This window comes from Monodon monoceros, unplaced genomic scaffold, assembly GCF_005190385.1.
Source record: "Monodon monoceros isolate NGI ecotype Baffin Bay Population unplaced genomic scaffold, NGI_Narwhal_1 Super_Scaffold_6, whole genome shotgun sequence".
Lineage (NCBI taxonomy): Eukaryota > Metazoa > Chordata > Mammalia > Artiodactyla > Monodontidae > Monodon > Monodon monoceros.
In genome coordinates this window covers 3,395,418-3,414,439 of record NW_021703783.1, presented here as the reverse complement: position 1 = coordinate 3,414,439, position 19,022 = coordinate 3,395,418, and the positions used below count along the sequence as shown (strand labels likewise).

The following is a 19,022-nucleotide window of genomic DNA, read 5'->3' as shown; positions in this document are numbered from 1 at the left end:
GCTGTGCGGCCCGGTTCCTAACAGGCCACAGCCCCGGGGGGTTGAAGACCGCTGCTCTAGACTGCGAGGAGCGTGTCTTACCCCCTTCCCTGCTCAATACCCACAACGGAGGAAGTGCACCCTGGTCTCTAAGAACAGCATCACCCCCAGTTCCTCTAGCTCCATTGTGAGCCCCGAATCCAAGCTTGGGAGGCCGACAGGCCCAGACTGTCCCCCACTTCTGCCAGGCTCACTGGAGGGCTGTGGGTGGGTTCCCTCCACTCTCAGGGTCATGTTCACCCAGCCCTTCCAACCTTCTATGATTTCTACAAGGCACTAGCACCTGGGTGTCGGCTGGACCACCAATGGGTGGATGGCGGAGTGATGGGAAGACCTGCTTCCGATGCTTCCAGCCTAACCCTGTGCCAGAGGGGCTGGAGCAGAACCGCCTGGCTGGCATCTCTGGCCACCGCCTCCTCTGGGCCTGTGTGTGGTTGGCAGCCTTTTTGCCCAGCCCTGGTCACATGGCCTCAGCCCCCAAGGTCCCGGTGCAGCTTCCAAAGACCCAGCCCAGGCTCAGGCTCCCTGGCTGAGTCCAGGGCCTGGACAGTGTGAGTCAGATGCACTGGGAGCCACCTTGGGGGGAGAGAAGGGGCCAGTCCTCCTGACCCGGGGTCCCCAGGCCCAAGCCGAGGGCACAGAGCAGAGCAGAGCAGAAGCCTCCTGGCGGAGATGCTCTCACCATCAGCTGGGCACGAATCAGCGAAGCCTGATGCCACGGCCAGAACTGGAGAGCAGCCCACATAGTGAACCGACCCGGCAGGCCCCAAACTAGGACGTGCTCCTGGGGGGCCCGGCACTAGGAGCCTGGGCAGGACGACCTGCCACGCTGTCTGGGAGACGGGGGAGCAGCACAGGGAGTGGATGAGGGGGTGGATTTGTATTTCAGACTGGCTGGCGTGCCCTCCAGTCTGAAACTAGGGACGCTAAAAGCACTGGCCTCTTTGTCCTGCTGAGAGCTGCTCACCCACTGGCCTTATTATATATCTGTGCAAGTGACCTAAGATGGTGACAGTGGTAAAGTTTATGTTATGTGTATTTTGCCACAATAAAAAAAGAAAGAGAAAAAGTAGGGTGGGGTTGAGGCCAACAGGGACCATCACAAGCCGAACCATCTATCAAGTGAAAGACTTCTCAGATGATCTCGGAGGTCACTTTCAGTTCTAAAAATATCTTCTGGGTCTATGATATAGATTCCTGGGATTTAGACCTCCCCCGCCAGCTCTCCCCTGGCCCATCTGACCATGGACAGTGCAGGGTGGCTATGGAGTTAAAGAATAAAGAAGCTCACGCCTGCATGGTCTCAGAGAGCACTAGAGCGGGTTTCTTTGTGGTTCGGGCTTTGGGGGAGTGGGGAGGGGAGACAGTGATCAAGTGAGCTTGAATGGGGAAGGGGCTTAACACACCCCTTCTGCCAGAGAAGCCGCAGTTTATCTGTTTTATATGTTGAGGTTCTACCAGAAAATTTACTTAAAAGAATGTCCTGTTAGAACACCAGCGTCCTCATTGTGTAGATAAAGACACTGAGGCACACAGAGGGGCAGTGACCTGCCCAAAGTGCTGGTGCATAGCAAGGGACACCCTGAATTAGATCCCCTGGGCCCTGCCCTCCCCCGTCTGCCGATGCCTCTGTAAACACCACACCGCGTCCATTAGCAGACATTCCTAGCATCTCTCTCTGCGAATCACGGGAAGGGAGGACAGCCCTCGGCGCCTGTCCCTCGCCTGGGGTCCAGGACGCACGTTTTCCCCAACCCAATCCCCCTCGTGCTGAGCACCAGCCTTCCCTGGGGGTCATGGCCAAGCAGCCCCCCGCCCCTGCACAGGGCCTCACGCGTGTGTCTCCACGTGGGTGTTGAAAAGAGCAGCTCTTTCTCGGTGGAAAGCTTAATCCATTCATTCAAAAAGATCAGGGAAATTATAATATAGATCCATCTCTGAGTGTGGGAAAAATTATAGACCGTGTTCTTCACTATAATTAAGCTGGTTTTAGTGGGAGCAGTAAGTACCTCTGACAGCAGTGCATTGTTCTTTTTAAAGGTACTTCTGAGACCCAGTGTATCAGAATTAAAACCCTGCGGCCTCCGTTCAGAGCGGCGGTGATTTTCCTTGGTGGGTTTAGGGTCTCACCTCTCAGCCTCAGCCTCCGCTGCCCCCCAGCCTGGTCCACCTGTGCGGGCCGTGGTGGCTGCAGAAGGACTGGGTGAGGACGTGAGGCTTCAGACCTTGGTGGTGAAGAGAAGGGGATCTGGCGATAATTTGATTCAGGGGAACATGGGAGACCTGGGAGGGAGTATGCATAGCGATGTGGTCTAGTTTGGGAATCGTACACCTGAGATTGCATCCTGGCTCTGTGTGTGTCCGATCAAGGAAGAATTTGCGGCCCCTAGAGGTGGACTTGGAACAGAATTTTTTTCTTCTTTTTCAATGGGATGTCATACAGAGAAGAGTGTGACCCCTAGGATACAATTCAGTTAGAGGCAAGGCTGAATGGGCGTATCAGACACCTCACAGGACAGTGGCTTAAAGAACAAAATGTGTTTTTCTCTCTTGGAACGGTCCAGGGTAGGCAGGCTGTCCTGCTCCACGAGGTCCTGCAGGGATCTTCTGTTTCAACCATCCCCAAGTGCAGTGTGTGGTCCCCAGACCAGCAGAATCAGCATCCCCTGGAAGCTTGTTGGAAAAGCAAATGACCAGGGTGGGGCCCCGGGGGTGGGCCCAGAAACCTGTGTTTGTAAAAGCCTTCCAGGGGATTCTAATAGACTCTACAGTTAAAGAACCATTGCTCTGAGGGGCTGTCCTTGTCTGCGTGGTTGAAACTGGGTTTCAGGCACATCTGTGGCCCAGTTCTTGGGAGGGGGGAAGATGGTGGAGATGTGCAGGGGCAGTATTTTAAGGCTCAGGCTTGGACGTAGCATTTCTACTCACGTTCCTTTGCCAAAAACTACCACACAGCCAGATACAGCCACTTAGACGGTTGGGAAATGTAGCCACTGGTTCAGTGATCACGAAACCAGCTCCAACTCCATGATAATGGAAGGAGGGGAGGACAGCTTTTGGTTGGACACGAGCCGTCTTGACTACCTGGTGAATCAAACTAAAGTAAGTTTCAATGCACCTCTCCTCCTCTAGAAAAACTAGAAAACTGTGACTACAGGTCACAGTTTAGTGTGTATGTTTAAAAGGATCCATGGGGTGGGGAGTTGTCAGGTGTACCAGCCCCCAAATGTCTTCCCACCCTCACTGCCCACCCTCACGGGGCTTGGGCAGCCCAACCCTGAGACACCCACCCCACCTGCCCACCCACTCTATATTGTGCTTCCCAGTCCCTGCTTGGCAACTTACAGTAAAAGTCAGGGTTTCACCCAGCTGGTCCCTTGAGAAGGAGGGCACCCAGGCTTGGCAGGGAAGGATGGGTGGTAAGGAGCCTGGTTTACTGGAAGGGAGAGAGAGAAGGCAGGTAAGCAGCTTGTTAAGTGAGCAGCCGTGCACGCCTGCTCGGGCCCAGGGCAGCCGCTCATGGGGACTCTGATGTGTGCGGCTCCCCTGGAAGTTGGGTGAAGCTCTGTCTACGTCTCACCCCCACGTCCCACCCTCTGCTGAGTCCCAGCAGCCCGGGCTCTGGGGACTTCCTGCTGCCACGGTTCCTTGCCTTACAGATCCTGAGCTCGCCCTGAATGGGCCACCTCTGAACCTCCATCCTTGCTATGCAAGGCTTCTCGGGAGGTGTGTCCATGCTCCGAGGACCAAACTTGGACAGGAAAGTCAACTCTGGATGGAGGCGACTTCTCTTCTCCCCTCTAAGCCTATGGAAAGCTCAGACCTGAGGGGCCCTGACCTTGACGTCCCTGACACCACGACCTGATTTTTCGGTGTGCCAGGGGAGCCTCAGCCTCCTTGTTTATAAAATAGAGGTGATAGCACTGGCTTTGCTGAGCCGTTGAGACAGTTTAAGACCTGGCGCCAGTGAGGGGCCCACCGCTATTCACTGGCCGAAGTTACAGGGGGCTGGGCTTTGGGGACTGCCGGCGAGAATCTGGGTAAGGCGCCGGGGCTGGAGCTGGCTTCTCTGTGCTGTCAAACGTCTTGTCTCCATGAGTGGAAAGCATACGTTTCTGGTGCAGAGCAGAACAACCTGCCTCCCTCAGGTCTGGGATTTGTTTATTTAATGAGCTACTTTCAGACCCAGCGCGTGCACACGCCACCGCGATGCTGAGCCTTCTGTAGGAGGAGGGGGAGGAAGCCAGTGTGTTTTTCGGCCCTGAGATCCCACTGGGGCGGCCCTTAGGGGCTGTGGGCTTTCCCAGCCTCAGCTGGAGCCAGCACAGGGCGCATGGGGGTCGGAGAAGGGGCTGATGCTCGTTCATTTTCAAAGCCTGTGGTTTCTTCTGAGGTCGGGCTTCTCTAGGGAGCACCTGTATGTCCAGGTGTTTCCCCCCAGTGGAACTGTCCTGGTCCCATTTGTGCCTCATTTGTATTATTTTCAGAAGGGTTTTTCTACTTTGATGTACCATGGACATAGGTCTGTGTTTCTCACCTGGGGCTGGCCTTGAAAGATGAGGGGAAAAAGAGGGTGGCATGGAGAGGACAGAGAAGGTCTGTGGGTGGCTTGGGCAGGACGTCCCAGGAGGCCTGTTGGGAGGTGCTGAGCCTGTGCTGAACCATCCACGCGAAACGTCCTCCACACTCGCATGCATCGGGCCGTAGAAAGGATGGTGTAAGTTTTGCTTCTCTCCTTTTCATCACCTCTGACCCAGGTGTCCTGGGGAACTTGTGAGAAATATTTCTATAACTCTTAGAGCGTGCAGGGGCTTTTACATGGCTCTTTGGTGCATATGTTCATCCATTCATTCATTCCTTCCCTATCCCATGACACCCTCAGGTCAGGTGCCGAGGGGGCATGCTTAGGATACAGGCTGACTCAGGTCTTAGCAAATGCTGTGGTTAAGGGAAACACCTTATGCTTCTCAGTAGGGTTGGTGACCCTGAGTGTCGGAGCATGTGGGTTGGAGAAACCTATAGTGTGTGGAGGGGATCGGGGCAGAAAGAGTCAGGGACTCGAGAAATACTGAATACTGTTGACACCCAATTTAAGATAGTGGTGAAGAGCCAGGACTGAATGAACATCCAAACCGGGATTTTTTTTTTTTTTTTGAGGTACGCGGGCCCCTCACCGCTGCGGCCTCTCCCGTTGCGGAGCACAGGCTCCGGACGCGCAGGCTCAGAGGCCCAGCCTCTCCGCGGCATGTGGGATCTTCCCGGACCGGGGCACGAACCCGTGTCCCCTGCATCGGCAGGCGGACTCTCAACCACTGCGCCACCAGGGAAGCCCCGGGATATTTTTTTAAGTGAAAAGGCCCCTGCAAATAATCATGCCAAGACAATAGGTGTGAACCGGGGCTGTCCAGAGAAACTGGCATTGGGTGGGCAAAGTGGAGCATATGGTCCCCCTGAGAAGAGCCCACTTTGAAGCCAGTCTGCATGACTCTGAATCCCACCCCCTCCTTACTGAAAGCCTGGCCCAGGCAGGCTCTATAACCTTTGTCTCCCTTTCCTCATCTGTCACGTGGGGTGATGCTCGTGTCTGCTCATGGGGTTACGAGGGGAATTAAAAGAGGGGACCCTTCCAAAGGGCTTAGGACCATACCTGACATGTGGTACATGATCAATAAGTATTGGCCCTTGTTATTTGTAGGCACACGATCATACACATGGAGCCTCAGGTGATGCAGAAATTACGTGACAGCAGTAAGTCCTGCAATGGAGTTGCAACTTTACCCATCTCAGTAAGGGAGATAGAGTCATTGCAGTTTTATAGATGAGAAAAACTGAGGCCCAAAGTCACAGAGCAACTTAGGAAACAGAAATGGGACAAGAACCCAGGTCTCTGGATGCCAAGCCCAGTCCTCCTTAAATCCTGCATAGGGGCAGAGGGGTTATGAGAAGGGAGGGAATGGGTAGGGGCGACATCCTTCACTCTCTGGGCTTAATGACCTCATTAGCCCTGCTTTGATGGCAGAGGGCTAGCCATGCTATCCCATGGAGCCCCACCCACAGGCCCCCTAGGCAGCAGCCCTCCCCTGGAGCCCCTTCTCCCACCCCACAGAGGATGTTTCTTTCACAGCATCTTGCCGTGTTGAGAACTGAGATGAGGTGCTTAATGTTCACCAAAACCCTTTCCTTTTTCCCCCTTCCTTTTTTTCCCAGTAGGAATATATGTTTTAACGACATAATTAACAAAACTGGAGAGTATACACTCTTTTCAACACACATGGAACATTCACTGAAAGAAACGATTTTCTGGGCCATAAAGCAAGTCTCAACAAATTTCAAAGGACTGAAGTTATACAGAGCATATTCTCCAGCCACAGTAGAATAAGCCAGAAATCAACAAGAAAAACACAGCTAAAACATTCTCCAAATGTTTGAAACATCAAGCAACATACATATAATCTTGGATCAAAAAAGAAACTGCGGTGAGGATTAGAAAATACTTTGAAATGAATAGTGAAAATATGACAAATTAAAATGTGCAGAAAGCAGCCAAAGCAGTACTCAGGGGGAAATACATAGCCTTAAAATGCATGTATTCACTTTGAAAAAGATCATCAAGCTATACACTTAAGACCTCTGTGCTTTACTATATACTTATTAAGCTTCAATATTAAAAATTTAGAAAAATAGGAAATCATCCGATTTAACAAATTCACACTAAAATACAACAAATGAATGATAACATTCATCTATTTCTACCTTTTAAGAAAAAGGTATAGAAAAAATGATTTTTGCCGCACTTTCAAGTGAAATGCCAGTACAAACTGGAAAATTTCCGATGACCAATGTAGGAGAGTTTAGAAGGCTTTCAAGTGAAACTTAGACCAACCCATCTAGCAGAAGGTTATACAAAAATTGCATTTTAGAGACACATTTGGGTGAAACAGAACTTAGAAAGGGAGGTGTTGATGAATGATAAAAAGAAAGAGAAGACTAGGAAAAATAATGTCCAAATATATGTTTTACAGTTTTATACTTAAACATGGTAAATAGACACCTACATGGTGTCAACTGCACTGTCTCTAGGGTAGCCCTTGGTAAAGGTCCCCTGCAGCTCTCAGTTGCCTTCTGATGTATAATCTCAAATTGATTTCCCTGTGATTCTATAGAGGGTATAATTCTTTACCATTCTTACCTTGCCTTCTTCCACAACTGGTTAGTTGATAGGTTCTCATGGTTTTGAGGCTAATCTCAAGATTAGCCTTAGTTAAATATTATTAATATTTGTATCCGCCCTTCTTTTAAAATGACTATCCTGTCTGAACCAATCTACTTTTTTAAAGTAAGGTCTTGATCTCCTGCAGTTGAATTTTTCCTGGTCACCTGGGGACCAGGTCTCCTGTCATGGCCATCTAAGTGGAGTCCATGAGTAGGCAAGTGGGCTTAGATACAGAGGCTTTGAGACTGTATCCCAACGATCGGATACATGGCCTCTGGCTGATGTATTCTATAGAGTTACCCACACCTTGTTCTTCATTCAAGGACCTCTTGGGGGTTGGTTGTAATAATGCCTTTACCCTGGCACGGCACTGAGGCTGTAAAAACCAGCAGTACACATGGTTCTTGCAAATTCTTCAGCCCATTTGATCCTCACAACCAACCTGCAAGGGAGGCAAAGTTGGACCAGCATCAGCTCCATTTCACAGAGGAGGAAGCTGAGGCCCAGAGATCCTGTGACTTGCCCAGGGTCACGCTGCTGTAGGTGACAGCTGGTATTCACACCAGGATCTTCTGACCCACTGACTAGAACTGTTTTTGTTTGTTCACTCATTCTTTTCATAAGCACTGGGGAAGCCCTCATTTCATGGGTCAGACTGAGATTTTTATAAAAGGACCCAGGAAAAACAGCAGAGGGTGATACTCGCCTACAGGCAGAACTTCCAAAGACTCTGTGTATGTATAAATGTAGAGAGTCAGAAGGCAGCGAAGCCACCTGCCTCAGGTTCTGAACACAGCCCTGACTAATTCACTGAATGCACGTTGGCACCTGCAAATGAAGCAAAAAATAGTCCCGTACTTAGGAAAACATGAGTCTCTGGGGATAAAGACTAAGAGTTCTTGGTGCTGAGGGATTTTTTAATTTTTTTTTTTTTGCGGTATGCGGGCCTCTCACTGCTGTGGCCTCTCCCGTTGCGGAGCACAGGCTCCGGACGGGCAGGCTCAGCGGCCATGGCTCACGGGCCCAGCCGCTCCGCGGCATGTGGGATCTTCCCGGACCGGGGCACGAACCCGCATTCCCTGCATCGGCAGGCGGACTCTCAACCACTGCGCCACCAGGGAAGCCCCTCAAAATCCTATTGGTGGCCATGGAGACAGAAGGGCAGCTCCCTGCCCTGCCACTAGTCTGCAGTGTGACTTTGGCCCCAGTGTGTCACCCCTACCCCACCCCCAGAGCCCCGCTTCCTCAGGGCCGAGCCGGGGATGCTTCCCCATCAGCTGTCCCATTCAGAGGCCCGAGGAAGCCTCACTTCTCTGACCCCTGCAGAGGGACTCTCCACCCACCAGGAATAGGGTCTCAGGCACGTGGAAATTAAACAGAGGGGCAGGAGGGTAAAGAAGGGGCACACATGCGGGGATTGCAACCAGGGTTCACTTGAAGCCTAAATTCAGGTTACAGCTTAAACCATTTGGACTGTTTTTTCCTGTCCACCTCTTTGACCATCACACAGGCCTGGCTTCTTGTTGACCAAGGACCCAGAGGAGGAAAGTGACACTTATTTAACTGAGGGGGAGGGTGGAGCTAGTTTTTCCACAGCAAATATACTGGCTTTGTTTTTATTTTAGAAACACCAAGCTCCCCCCTCCACCCCTGAGTATGGGGCAGTCCGCCCTCAGGGAATGAAGAGGCAGGGCACCCGCAGCCTGAGCTTGTGCTAACCGGAGCAGGCAGAGAATAAGAGGTTGGTGAGAGCCCAGGAGTAGAGAGCGTGTGGGGAGGGGGGAGGGAAAAGTCACACCAAGTGCGGCCAACAGGACTGACCCCTGGCCCCTGACCAGACTTTCTAGGCTTTCCTGCAGCCGCAGTGTCCAGCCTCTGCTCATGCTGTCTCCCTCTGGCTGAGCAGCCTCCCCATGCAGAAACCCTGCCTGTCCTCAAGGACCAGGTTTAATGCCCCCCACTCCGCCCCCATCGCAATCTGGCAGGATCCATGTGCCACTTCCTCTGGGCCACTGGCAGGGTCTGGAGGTTATATGTGTGCCTGCGCCCCAGCCCCATGGCTGCTGTCAGCTCCTTAAGGGCGAACTCCAGGGGTTCTAAGTACAGCTCCTGGCACACGGTGGGGACTCGATGCGTGTCTGTTGAATGAGCAAAGGATGCAGCTGGCCCAGGGGCCGACAGAGCCTCGTATCTATACGGTCAGGTCCCAGGCACCCGCCTGCCCTCTGCTGCCCTCCCCCAGCGCCCAGCGTGGTCCACTCTGCTCTGGTCTCTCCCTCTGGCTGAGCCCTGCCCTGCCCACCAGGACTTTGGCACATCCGGCCAGCCGACGGGGTTCTGCCTACGTGTCCCTCATCTTCTCTGCACTTAGAGACTCATTCTCTCTGGGGGAGAGTGGGGTGGCAAGAAGCCGTAGAAGAGACGATGCCCCCCAGGTCTCAGGGCCCATAATTTTACATATCCGGCCTGACGCGGTCCCCAGATCCGTCCTTCACCATCAAGGCATTTGAGGCAGGCTTTCTGAGATGTCCTACGGCACAGGCCCCCAGGCCTGCTGGCACTCCCTGAATCCCAGCTTTGTTCTGCAGTCAGAGCTTTGGCCTGGAGACCCGGCGCCCTGAGGCTGCATCACCAGGCTGTCCGGGAGATCTTCGTCCTAAATGTGGACTTTGTGTGAGAGGGTGCACCCACCCTGGGGCTCCGCCCCACCCGCTCAGTTACGCCTGTTCAGATGCAAAGGGTAATTACAGGGTATTACACGGCGCAGACCATGGACTTGGAAAACTGGAAGGGGCTTTGGAGATCACCGACTCGGAGTGTGGTCCCCAGACCAGTGGCAGCATCTGGGAGTCGGGTGACCACCCCCCTACTTCACTCCGGGTGGTCCAGGTTCAGCCCTGAAAGTCCAGCGTTCCGAGCAATCCCTCAGTCCCGGGCAAATCACATAGCTGGTCGTCCTGCCCGGGAGTCTGTTCTCCAGGGTCCCACCCCAGTCCTGATGAATCGGACACCCTGGGCTGAGCTGTCCCTGTCGACCAGCCCTCCAGATTCTGATGCTCCTGAGAACGGCTGCCCCGCCCCACAGATGGGAAAACAGACACCCAGGGGAGGGGAGCTGCTTGCCTGAGCCTGGGAGACAGTGAAGGGACAGAGCCAGGAAGTGTCCAAAGTCAATCAGCCTGTTCGCAGCACAAAAAGGTACTAATAAGGACCTAGACAAACTGCTGTGGTCAGTGGGCAAGGTTCCAGATTCAGGGGCGGGCCCAGGAAGGGGCGGGCGGGGGCGGGGGGCAGCAGGCCAGTTACAAGGCCAAAGAAGAGACGTCCTTGGCTGAAATGGGGCTCATGACACTCCTCAGAGCTCAGGGAAAATGGTCCTCGAGGGTGATCCGACGCCCTGGTTCCTCCAGTCCCTTGGTGGGGGAGATGGAGGGGGGGAGAGAGAAGGCCAGTCAGGCAGCTTGGGTTCACTTTCCCCTCTCCAGGGGCTGCCGTGGCCATTCCCTCCCTCCTACCCTCACCCCCCGTCCCCCCACCCCTGCTCATAATCACAGGGAAGGGCTGAGGAAAACTGGGGTGAAAGAAGGGCCAGGGGAGGAGAATACATGAGGACGGCTGCCTGCCAGGCCCCATCTGGAACCACTTGGGAGAAACGGGCTTTTCTGCTCCCCCCACCTTCAGCCAGTCCACCCATCCCCAGTCACTAGGCAGGAGGGTTTAGTGGTGGCTGGGAATCTTTCCCAGTGAAATGAGCATGCAAATCTCCCTTCTTTACAATGCAAAGACACTTCTCAACCTCAACTAGGCCTTCTAGCTGCTTCCCTCGCCTTCTCATTTGAAAATATCTACCTTGGGTCTCCAGTCCCCCCCCCCCGCCCCCACTCCTGGATTCCTGACCCGAGTCACCCTCCGCTGATGCTGCTCTGGGAAAGGTGAGCCCTGCCACGTTCTGTGATTGGCTCTCTCAGCAGCACGTGGTGCTGTGGCCGACCCCACACTCGCCTGTTCTCCTCCGGCCCGCTCCCACGCGCATCCGTCTCCCCAAGGCTGATGAGGTCTTTCCTGCTTCTCCTCCTAGATGTACACATGGCCTGCCTGTCCATGTCTGTCCCCTGCTCTCCATCCCGCTGCCCCGGGCCTGGTTCAGACCCCCCTGTCCCCTTCTTGGACATCAGCACCAACTGTACCAACTGCTTAACTGGTCCCCAAGCACCCAGTTGGCCCCAGCCCTGTTCTGCCCCTGCCAGGGAACTCTTTCTGAAATGCAGGTCTCATCAAGGGACTGCCTTGCTGCGTGCTTTCCTGTGGTTCTCGTCACTTTAGGACATGAGTCCAACTTCTGGGGCTTAGCTGCTCAAGATCTGAGCCCTACCTACCTGTACACTTCTCACCCCTCCATTTTAAAACCTGCATCAGTTGGCCCCAAAGTGGAGACAGACTATCTACTTAGAATTCCTCTTCCTAATTATTTTCATCTTAAAAAAAAAAGCAAAATTAAGCTTTTTGATTAATTTGATGATGTTTACCATATAGATCATAATAGTACATGAATAAAATTTATAAATAAATATACATATTTATGGGGTGTGCTCAAAACATTTTAGTGATGGAGTGTAAAGTTAAAAGAGCTTGTGGCCACTGCCCAACATCACCACCCGTCTTACTGCCCCATCCTCAGTGCCCCTGCTCGCGTGCTCTGGCAGACCTTTGTACCCACCACTCCATCTACCACATGAGGGTGAAGTTAGCTATGGGTAATAGAATATTCAACCATGTACCTTAAAGAAGCTACACGTTTTTTTGTTCTCTCATATAAACTAAGCAGCCCATGGATGGTGCGGCAGCTCCAAAATCATCTGAGATCCAGGCTCTTTGAACTTATTGCTCTACACTTTTCAAATCATGCTTTCCAGCTCATGCCTCAAAATGGCTGCTGGAGCTCCAGCCATTACATCAGCATTCCAACCGACTAGAAGAAGGAAGGGGTGAAGAGGGACTTGCCTCTCCTCACTTTAAGGATATTTCTGATTATTAGAGACAGAGAATGACATTTACTAATGATAAAGAGATGGACCCACCAGGATGATATCACAACTCCAAATCTATATGTACTACATAAAATAGCTGCAAGATATATGCAGCAAAAATGAACAGAGTTACCCAACAGTAGAGCACAGGGAACTATACTCCGTATCTTGTAATAGCCTGTAATGGAAAAGAATCTGAAAAAGTATATATATATAACGGAATCACTTTGCTGTACACCTGAAACTAACACAACATTGTAAATCAACTGTATTTCAATAAAAAAATTTTTAAAAGAAAAAAATGAACAGTTCAAGGATGGATATACAAATTCATGGTCCTAGTGGGAGTCTGATATACTTTTTTCAAGAGACAGTAGAACAAGCGGACATGAAATCAGCGAGGATGTAGCTGTGAAAAGTGCAGTTACCAAATTTAACCTAATTGACGCCCATAGAACTCTGCTCCCTACAGTGACAGGATTCACCTTCTCAAACGCACACGAAACATACACCCAAAAATGATACCTTAAGTTGCATACACTGCTTCTGCTTCCGTGCCTTTTGCGAGCAGTTAATCCTGACTGTACCCAGGAGGAAGAGAGGCTGGGAAGTGTCGTCTGCTCCAGGGGGCCAAGTACCCAACTAAAATGGGGGATTCTTGTCCTAATCTAGAGGGGAGAACAGGTATTAAGGAAGTCAGCAACCTCGGTCCTCCTTGCTCCCTCCCCCTGCCAGCTCTGGTCCTGAGAGCCCTGCATGGTGGGTAAGAGCTTGGGCTGGGTCAGAAGCTCCTTGTTCTGTTCGGGCTTTGCCACGTACTTGCTCTGTGACTTGGACAGCTTATTTAACCTGTCGGAGCTTCAGTTTCCTTATCTTGCAAAAGGAATGGGAATAACCCTACTTCACAGGGCTGTTGGGAAGCTGGAACAAGATCGCCCGCCCGTGTAAAGCACTTAATCCTGGGCTTGGCACATAATAAGTGCTCAGTAAGTTAGCTGCACAGAGAAATTAAGTAACTTGCCCAAGGTCACACAGCCGGGAAATGACAAGGCTGGGTTTCACATCCAGGCGTCTGGCTCCAAGCTGGTTCTGACACTTCTTTGGGGGCCTCTGCCAGCCCTAGCATAGGGCCCCACGTATGGTAGGGTCCTGTGTAAGGAGCACAGAACAGGGGGTTAGGCAACCATTAGCCATGTGACTTGAGAGAGGTCATTTGAAAATGAGTCTTAACTCAGACATGTATTAATTTCCTCATTCCTTCTGCAGAAGGTTGGATTAAGTGAGTCCAGAGGTTTTTGCTGACCCTGACATTCCACAGCACCGTGGGCTTCTGTCTTCTCTACCCCTCAGGGCCGAAACTTTACCATTAGAAATATGTTTCTTTTGTTAAATCCTGTCATCTGCCTGAACTCTTTTAAAAATACAGTTTCCTTCAGAGGGTCCTGACCCCTTGGTCTGCAGGTCTAGAGAAGGTTCTGGTGCATGAGTCCAGTGGGCCCCGGCTGGGAGGGGAGGGCCAGGCAAAGGGAGAAGAGAATGCAGACAGGAGGGGCTGGGCCCCAAACAGACGGTCAGTTTACCAATGGCCCTGGTGGCCCAGAGGGTCCCTCGTCAGGACCTCGTGCACAGTGACCTGCACAATGACCGTGTAATAGCTCCCGGTCCAGTCGCCTGGCTGACCCCATCTAGCACCACTTTTTACACTTTTTTATAGGGCTTCCTTTTTTCTCCTTCTGTATTTTTTCCACCACCCTACCTCTCAGACTAAATCGGAGAAAAATGGGTTTTGTCTTTTTTTACCAAGAAGACAAAGTCTTAAATTACCTTCTTCAAGGTCTGCAAATAGAAATCCCAAATAAGACAGCCACCTCTTCTTTTCTGTCTTCCTCTCGCCCTGTCTCAGGAGCCCATGAGCTTGAAATAAAACTCAGCACGGTGGCTCCAGAGGAAGTAATCTGGGCCCGGCCGGCACCAGCCGCGGAGAGGCGGGGCAGGGCAGTGGCGGGGGGGGCCCGAGCAGACACTGGTGGGAATGGAGGAGAGGGAGATGGAGGTGGGCAGAACCAAGGCCTGCTTGCTCTGGGTCTGGAATAAAAGAGGTCCCCCTAAAGGGGACGGTTCCTCAAGGAGCAGCTACGCTCTGAGTGTCAGAGCGTGTGTGTGTGTGGGAGCCCAGGGAATGAGAGAAGCCCGAGGAGAGATCTCGGAGGCTGCTTTGGGATTTAGATGCAAACAGGATCACCGGGCACATGAACCCCCATCTTCTCATCCCACTGACGCCACGGTTCCCAGAGAGCCCACCAGCGGGCATCGGGACAAGGGGAAGGAGCATGGTTCTGGGGCAAAGGCTAGGAACTTTAGGGCTGGCGCTCTGGGTTCTAACCCCTGCCACATGTAATATTAATAGCCAACAGTATAGAGCACTTACTCCGTGCCAGGGACTGTGGTCAACACCTCACGTAGATCATCCCATTTCATCTGCAAGACAACCCTGCCACGTGGGCATCATTATTCTCTCCAGTACAGAGGAGGGCACGAGGACGAGAGGTTACGTAACTACCCACATTCTCACATACCTTGTGACAGATCAGGGTTTAAACCCAGGGAGCCAGACTCCAGATCTTGTCATCCTACTGCCAAACCACTCGGTCTACCGACCTGCTTCCTCCTTTGGAAAGTCGAGGTGCTGGGGTGGCCTGGGGATCATCGAGGTCCTTTCCAGCACAGATGCTCTGGTTTGGGGCTCATGCCTCACCTGCGCATGCAGAGGTCCTGTTCAAATGATACAGGATTCCACCGCAAGGCAGGCACGCCGAGCGTGTGTGTGTGTGTGTGTGTGTGTGTGTGTGCAGGACAGGTGAGCTTGTGTCCTGCCACCCTGCTAAGACGGGGGGGGAATAAGAACACAGTAACACAGTGCAGAGTCTGTAGGAAGACTTGCAGGTTAGTCCTGCATCAGAAGGGCCAAACCAAGATCCACAGCGCTAGAAAATTCTGCGTGGTTCACCTGCATTTTGTGTCCAATGACCTTGGCGTTTCTCTGCTCTTTGCTTGGGGCTGCACACCCCCAGTCTGAGAGTCCCCGGCCAGACAGGCTAGGATGCCCTTTGAAGGGAACCTCGCCTGGCTCTGGGCGGGCGCTGCCACCTCCGTGGATCCCTGGTCACACGTGTGTCTTCTTTGCAGGCCCAGCAACCATGGCCCATTACAAGGTCGATCAGGACGACTGGCTGACCGTCTACTTGAAGTATTTACTCGCTGTCTTTAACTTCTTCTTCTGGGTAAGTGAACCCGGCACGTGCCACCCGCTTCTCCAGCACCGCGTGAGTCAAGCCGTCTTTGCTTTTTGTGAGTCATCGCTCTGGAGCTGATTTTTTCCAAATCAAAGACCACCCACGGGCTAATTCTGCCTACTTGAAATCAAACGTGTACATTTGCTACTGAGGGGGAACCTAAGACTCGGCTTGCAGGTTGGCGTGGAGTCCGTACCGCACGGCAACCGGGCATCGCAATGAGCTTGCGTCCCGGCCTCAGTCCGCAAGGTCTGGCTCTCCCTCCCCTGCTAACTTGCGGCTCCAGTGCCTGGTGGGAAATATGACGGCCTCAAATAACTGCTTGTTTTCCTCCGAAGCCCATTTGCCTTTCATGATTCACATTCTCCAGGCCCAAGGCAGAGAAACATAAGTCCTGGGGGGCCCAGGGCTGCGTCTGTGCATCGGGAATGGTCTCTGTAGCGACTCCCCGCCGGGGAAACCACCCAGGCTAGGTTATCCAGGAAGAAAGGAGTCTGTCCACTTGAGGCAATTATCTGGATAATTGGTAGCAGAATACCACCAGGTCCCAAAAGAGCCAGACACTGGAATGTGTCTGGAGAGGCAGAAGGGGGCTAACGGTGCAGGCGTTGCCGTCAGCAGACAGGCTCTGCCGTAGGCAACTCACCTACGCTGGCTGAGCCTGTGTCTCCAGTTAAACAAAAGCTATTTGGCAATGACCAACCCGCTGTTTTGCCTAATATAACTTCCTTGTTCCCAACCCTTCTGCCTAGAAGTCTTTCGCTCTGTATGTGGCTCTCGGAGCTCCTTTGCATCCGCTAGATGGGATGCTGCCTGATTCAAATCGAGTTTTGTTCAAATCAACTTAACATTTTTAATGTGCCTCAGTTTATCTTTTATTTTTTTAATTAATTAATTTATTTATTTATGGCTGCGTTGGGTCTTCGTTGGTGCGTGCGGGCTTTCTCTAGTCGCGGCGAGCGTGGGTTACTCTTCATTGCGGTGCGTGGGCTTCTCATCGCGGTGGCTTCTCTTGCTGCGGAGCACGGGCTCTAGGTGCGTGGGCTTCAGTAGCTGTGGTTTGCGGGCTCAGTAGTCGTGGCTAGCGGGCTCTAGAGCTCAGGCTCAGTAGTTGTGGCGCACAGGTTTAGTTGCTCTGCGGCATGTGGGATCTTCCCGGACTGGGGCTCGAACCCATGTCCCCTGCATTGGCAGGTGGATTCTTAACCACTGCGACACCAGGGAAGTCCCTCAGCTTATCTGTTAGTAGTGTATTTCACAGACGCCCTGAAATGGTGTATGTGAAGCGCTTAATTCCGTCTCTGCACACAGAAGGCATTCAATAAATGCAGTCTTTTGGGTATATTAGCTGTAGAAGGCCCGAAAAAGCCAGCAGGTCAACCTGCTCGTAAGGCAGGGCTGAGTCTCCTTGTTGCCATGGCAAAGGATGCGCTCTCAGAAGCCTCTCAGAAAGGCGGAGGCAAAGCTGGGCTGTGTTTGCCTTTTCAGAGTCTTCCACTAAGATTAATGAAATTGCTTAATACTGGGAAGGATCATGGTATAGTAGTTAAGGATTGGTACCTACAGCAAGGCAAGGGTTTAGAAGCGTCTTGGAGAGGGGACGCACAATGCCATCTATTCAGAAGTTAAACAATCTGCCGTTTGCTTAAATGCTTTTTGCAAAGTTCCCGAAACGAACAATGAACTTGTTTTATTTGCAACTTTTCTCTTCCTGGGCGAGCGTTTCCTGGAATAGGGAAGTTGTGTGGATGAAGACAGTGGAATAATAAAGCCACAGTGATATGATCAGGTCATTGTGTGGGCGTAGATAGTTTCGATTCTCAGAGAGAAATCCGGTGGGGTGTTTAAGATTCTCGCTGAGTGAGGATTTTTTAAAAAAATACAGTAAGTCCCTTACATACGAACGAGTTCCGTTCCGAGAGCGCATTCATAAGTCCAGTTTGTTCGTAAGTCCAACAGAGTTAGCCTAGGTGCCCAACACAGTCGGCTCTATAGTATTGTATTGTGATAGGTTTATAACACTTTTCACACAAGTAATACATAAAAAACAAACACAGAAAATAAAGAAAACATTTTTAATCTTACAGTACAGTACCTTGAAAAGTACAGTAGCACCAGTACAACAGCTGGCACACAGGGGCTGCCATCGAGTGAACAGGCAGGAAGAGTTACTGACTGGAGGAGGGAGAGGAGGTGGGAGATGGTAGAGCTGAAGGGTCGTCAGCAACAGGAGACGGAGGAAGCTGCAGTGTCACTCACGCCTGACGTTGATGGCGCAGGTTCTGGTTCCTTTGCTGGAACCAGATGCACGTTTGCATCTTTGAAAGCTTGCACCTGGAAGGTTTGTATGTCGGGGACTTACTGTAATAAGTGTGCTTTTCCAGCTCATAAAGTCTTATGTATCCACTAATAATCGATAAAATACTAAAAACTATAAGTAAGGAAAAAAATGGCCCATATCTCAGGGCATTAGGCTCCTAGGGGGCTGTAACAAAGGAGCATCAATTGAGTTGCTTAAGACAACAGAAATTGATCGTCTCACAGCTCTGGAGGCCAAAGTCAAGTCCGAAACGAGTGTCAGTAGGGCCGTGCTCCCTCTGAGACTCTAGGTAGGACCTTCCTTGCCTCTTGCAAGCGCCTGGTGGGGGCGGGCCTCGTGGAGTCCTTGGCTTTCGACTGCATCTTTCCAGGCCCTGCCTCAGTCATCACGTGCTGTCCTTCCTGTGTGTCTCTGTCCTTACACAGCACTTTCTTCTTGTAAGGGCCCACTCATACAGGATTAGGGCCCATCCTAATGACTGTACCCTAATTAATTACATCTGCAAAGATCCTATTTCCAAATAAGGTCACATTCACAGGTACTGGGGTTAGGACTTTAACAAATCTTCCTGGGGACACAGTTCAACCCATAATACTGTCTACCCAGAAATGACCACTGTGGACATCCCTTCTAGACTTTCCCCTGATCAGGACAACAGATGGTGGTGACCTGCATCGAGGGGGTGACAGCGAGCATCAGGTACTTGGGGAGAGCCAAGGGTTTTAGGAAGCAAAATTGACAAGATTTGGTCATTAATCGGATGCTGTCGAGAGGGCAGAGGTGTCTAGGATACGTAAGTCCATCCCCGCAGTGGGAGCCCAGGAAGGCAAGCAGCGTGGGGTCAGATGGCGAGGTCAGACGTTGGCGTGGTGCGTTTGAGTTGCCAGGAGACCGTCTGAGCAGACATGCCCAGTGAGAGAAGTCAGGTCAGGGGTCTGGGTCTCAGATGGGCATCGTCTCCACCCCCATGGTGGTTGCAGCCACCGGACTGGGTGAGAATCCCAGGGAGAGCATGGGGGCTGAGAATTCAGGCAAGAGAGAGATGCGGGAGTCCCAGACATCAGGGGTGCGTCCAGGGTCCGCAGTGTCCCCGTTTGCCCTGTCTAAACCAGGAGAGACCGGGGTTACGA

The 19,022-nt window shown here is 52.0% G+C and overlaps 1 protein-coding gene across 5 annotated transcripts in view; it reads left to right on the top strand.

The window, feature by feature from the left end:
- TSPAN11 (tetraspanin 11) overlaps positions 1-19,022 on the top strand; it is a 65,623-nt gene that overhangs the window by 11,935 nt on the left and 34,666 nt on the right. For all 5 annotated transcript variants that reach the window (XM_029204753.1, XM_029204752.1, XM_029204750.1 and 2 more), the window contains one exon: positions 15,466-15,560. In XM_029204753.1, the coding sequence (XP_029060586.1) occupies positions 15,477-15,560 (84 nt within the window). In that variant the 5' untranslated portion in view covers positions 15,466-15,476. Of the gene's footprint in view, positions 1-15,465; positions 15,561-19,022 lie in introns of those variants that run through there.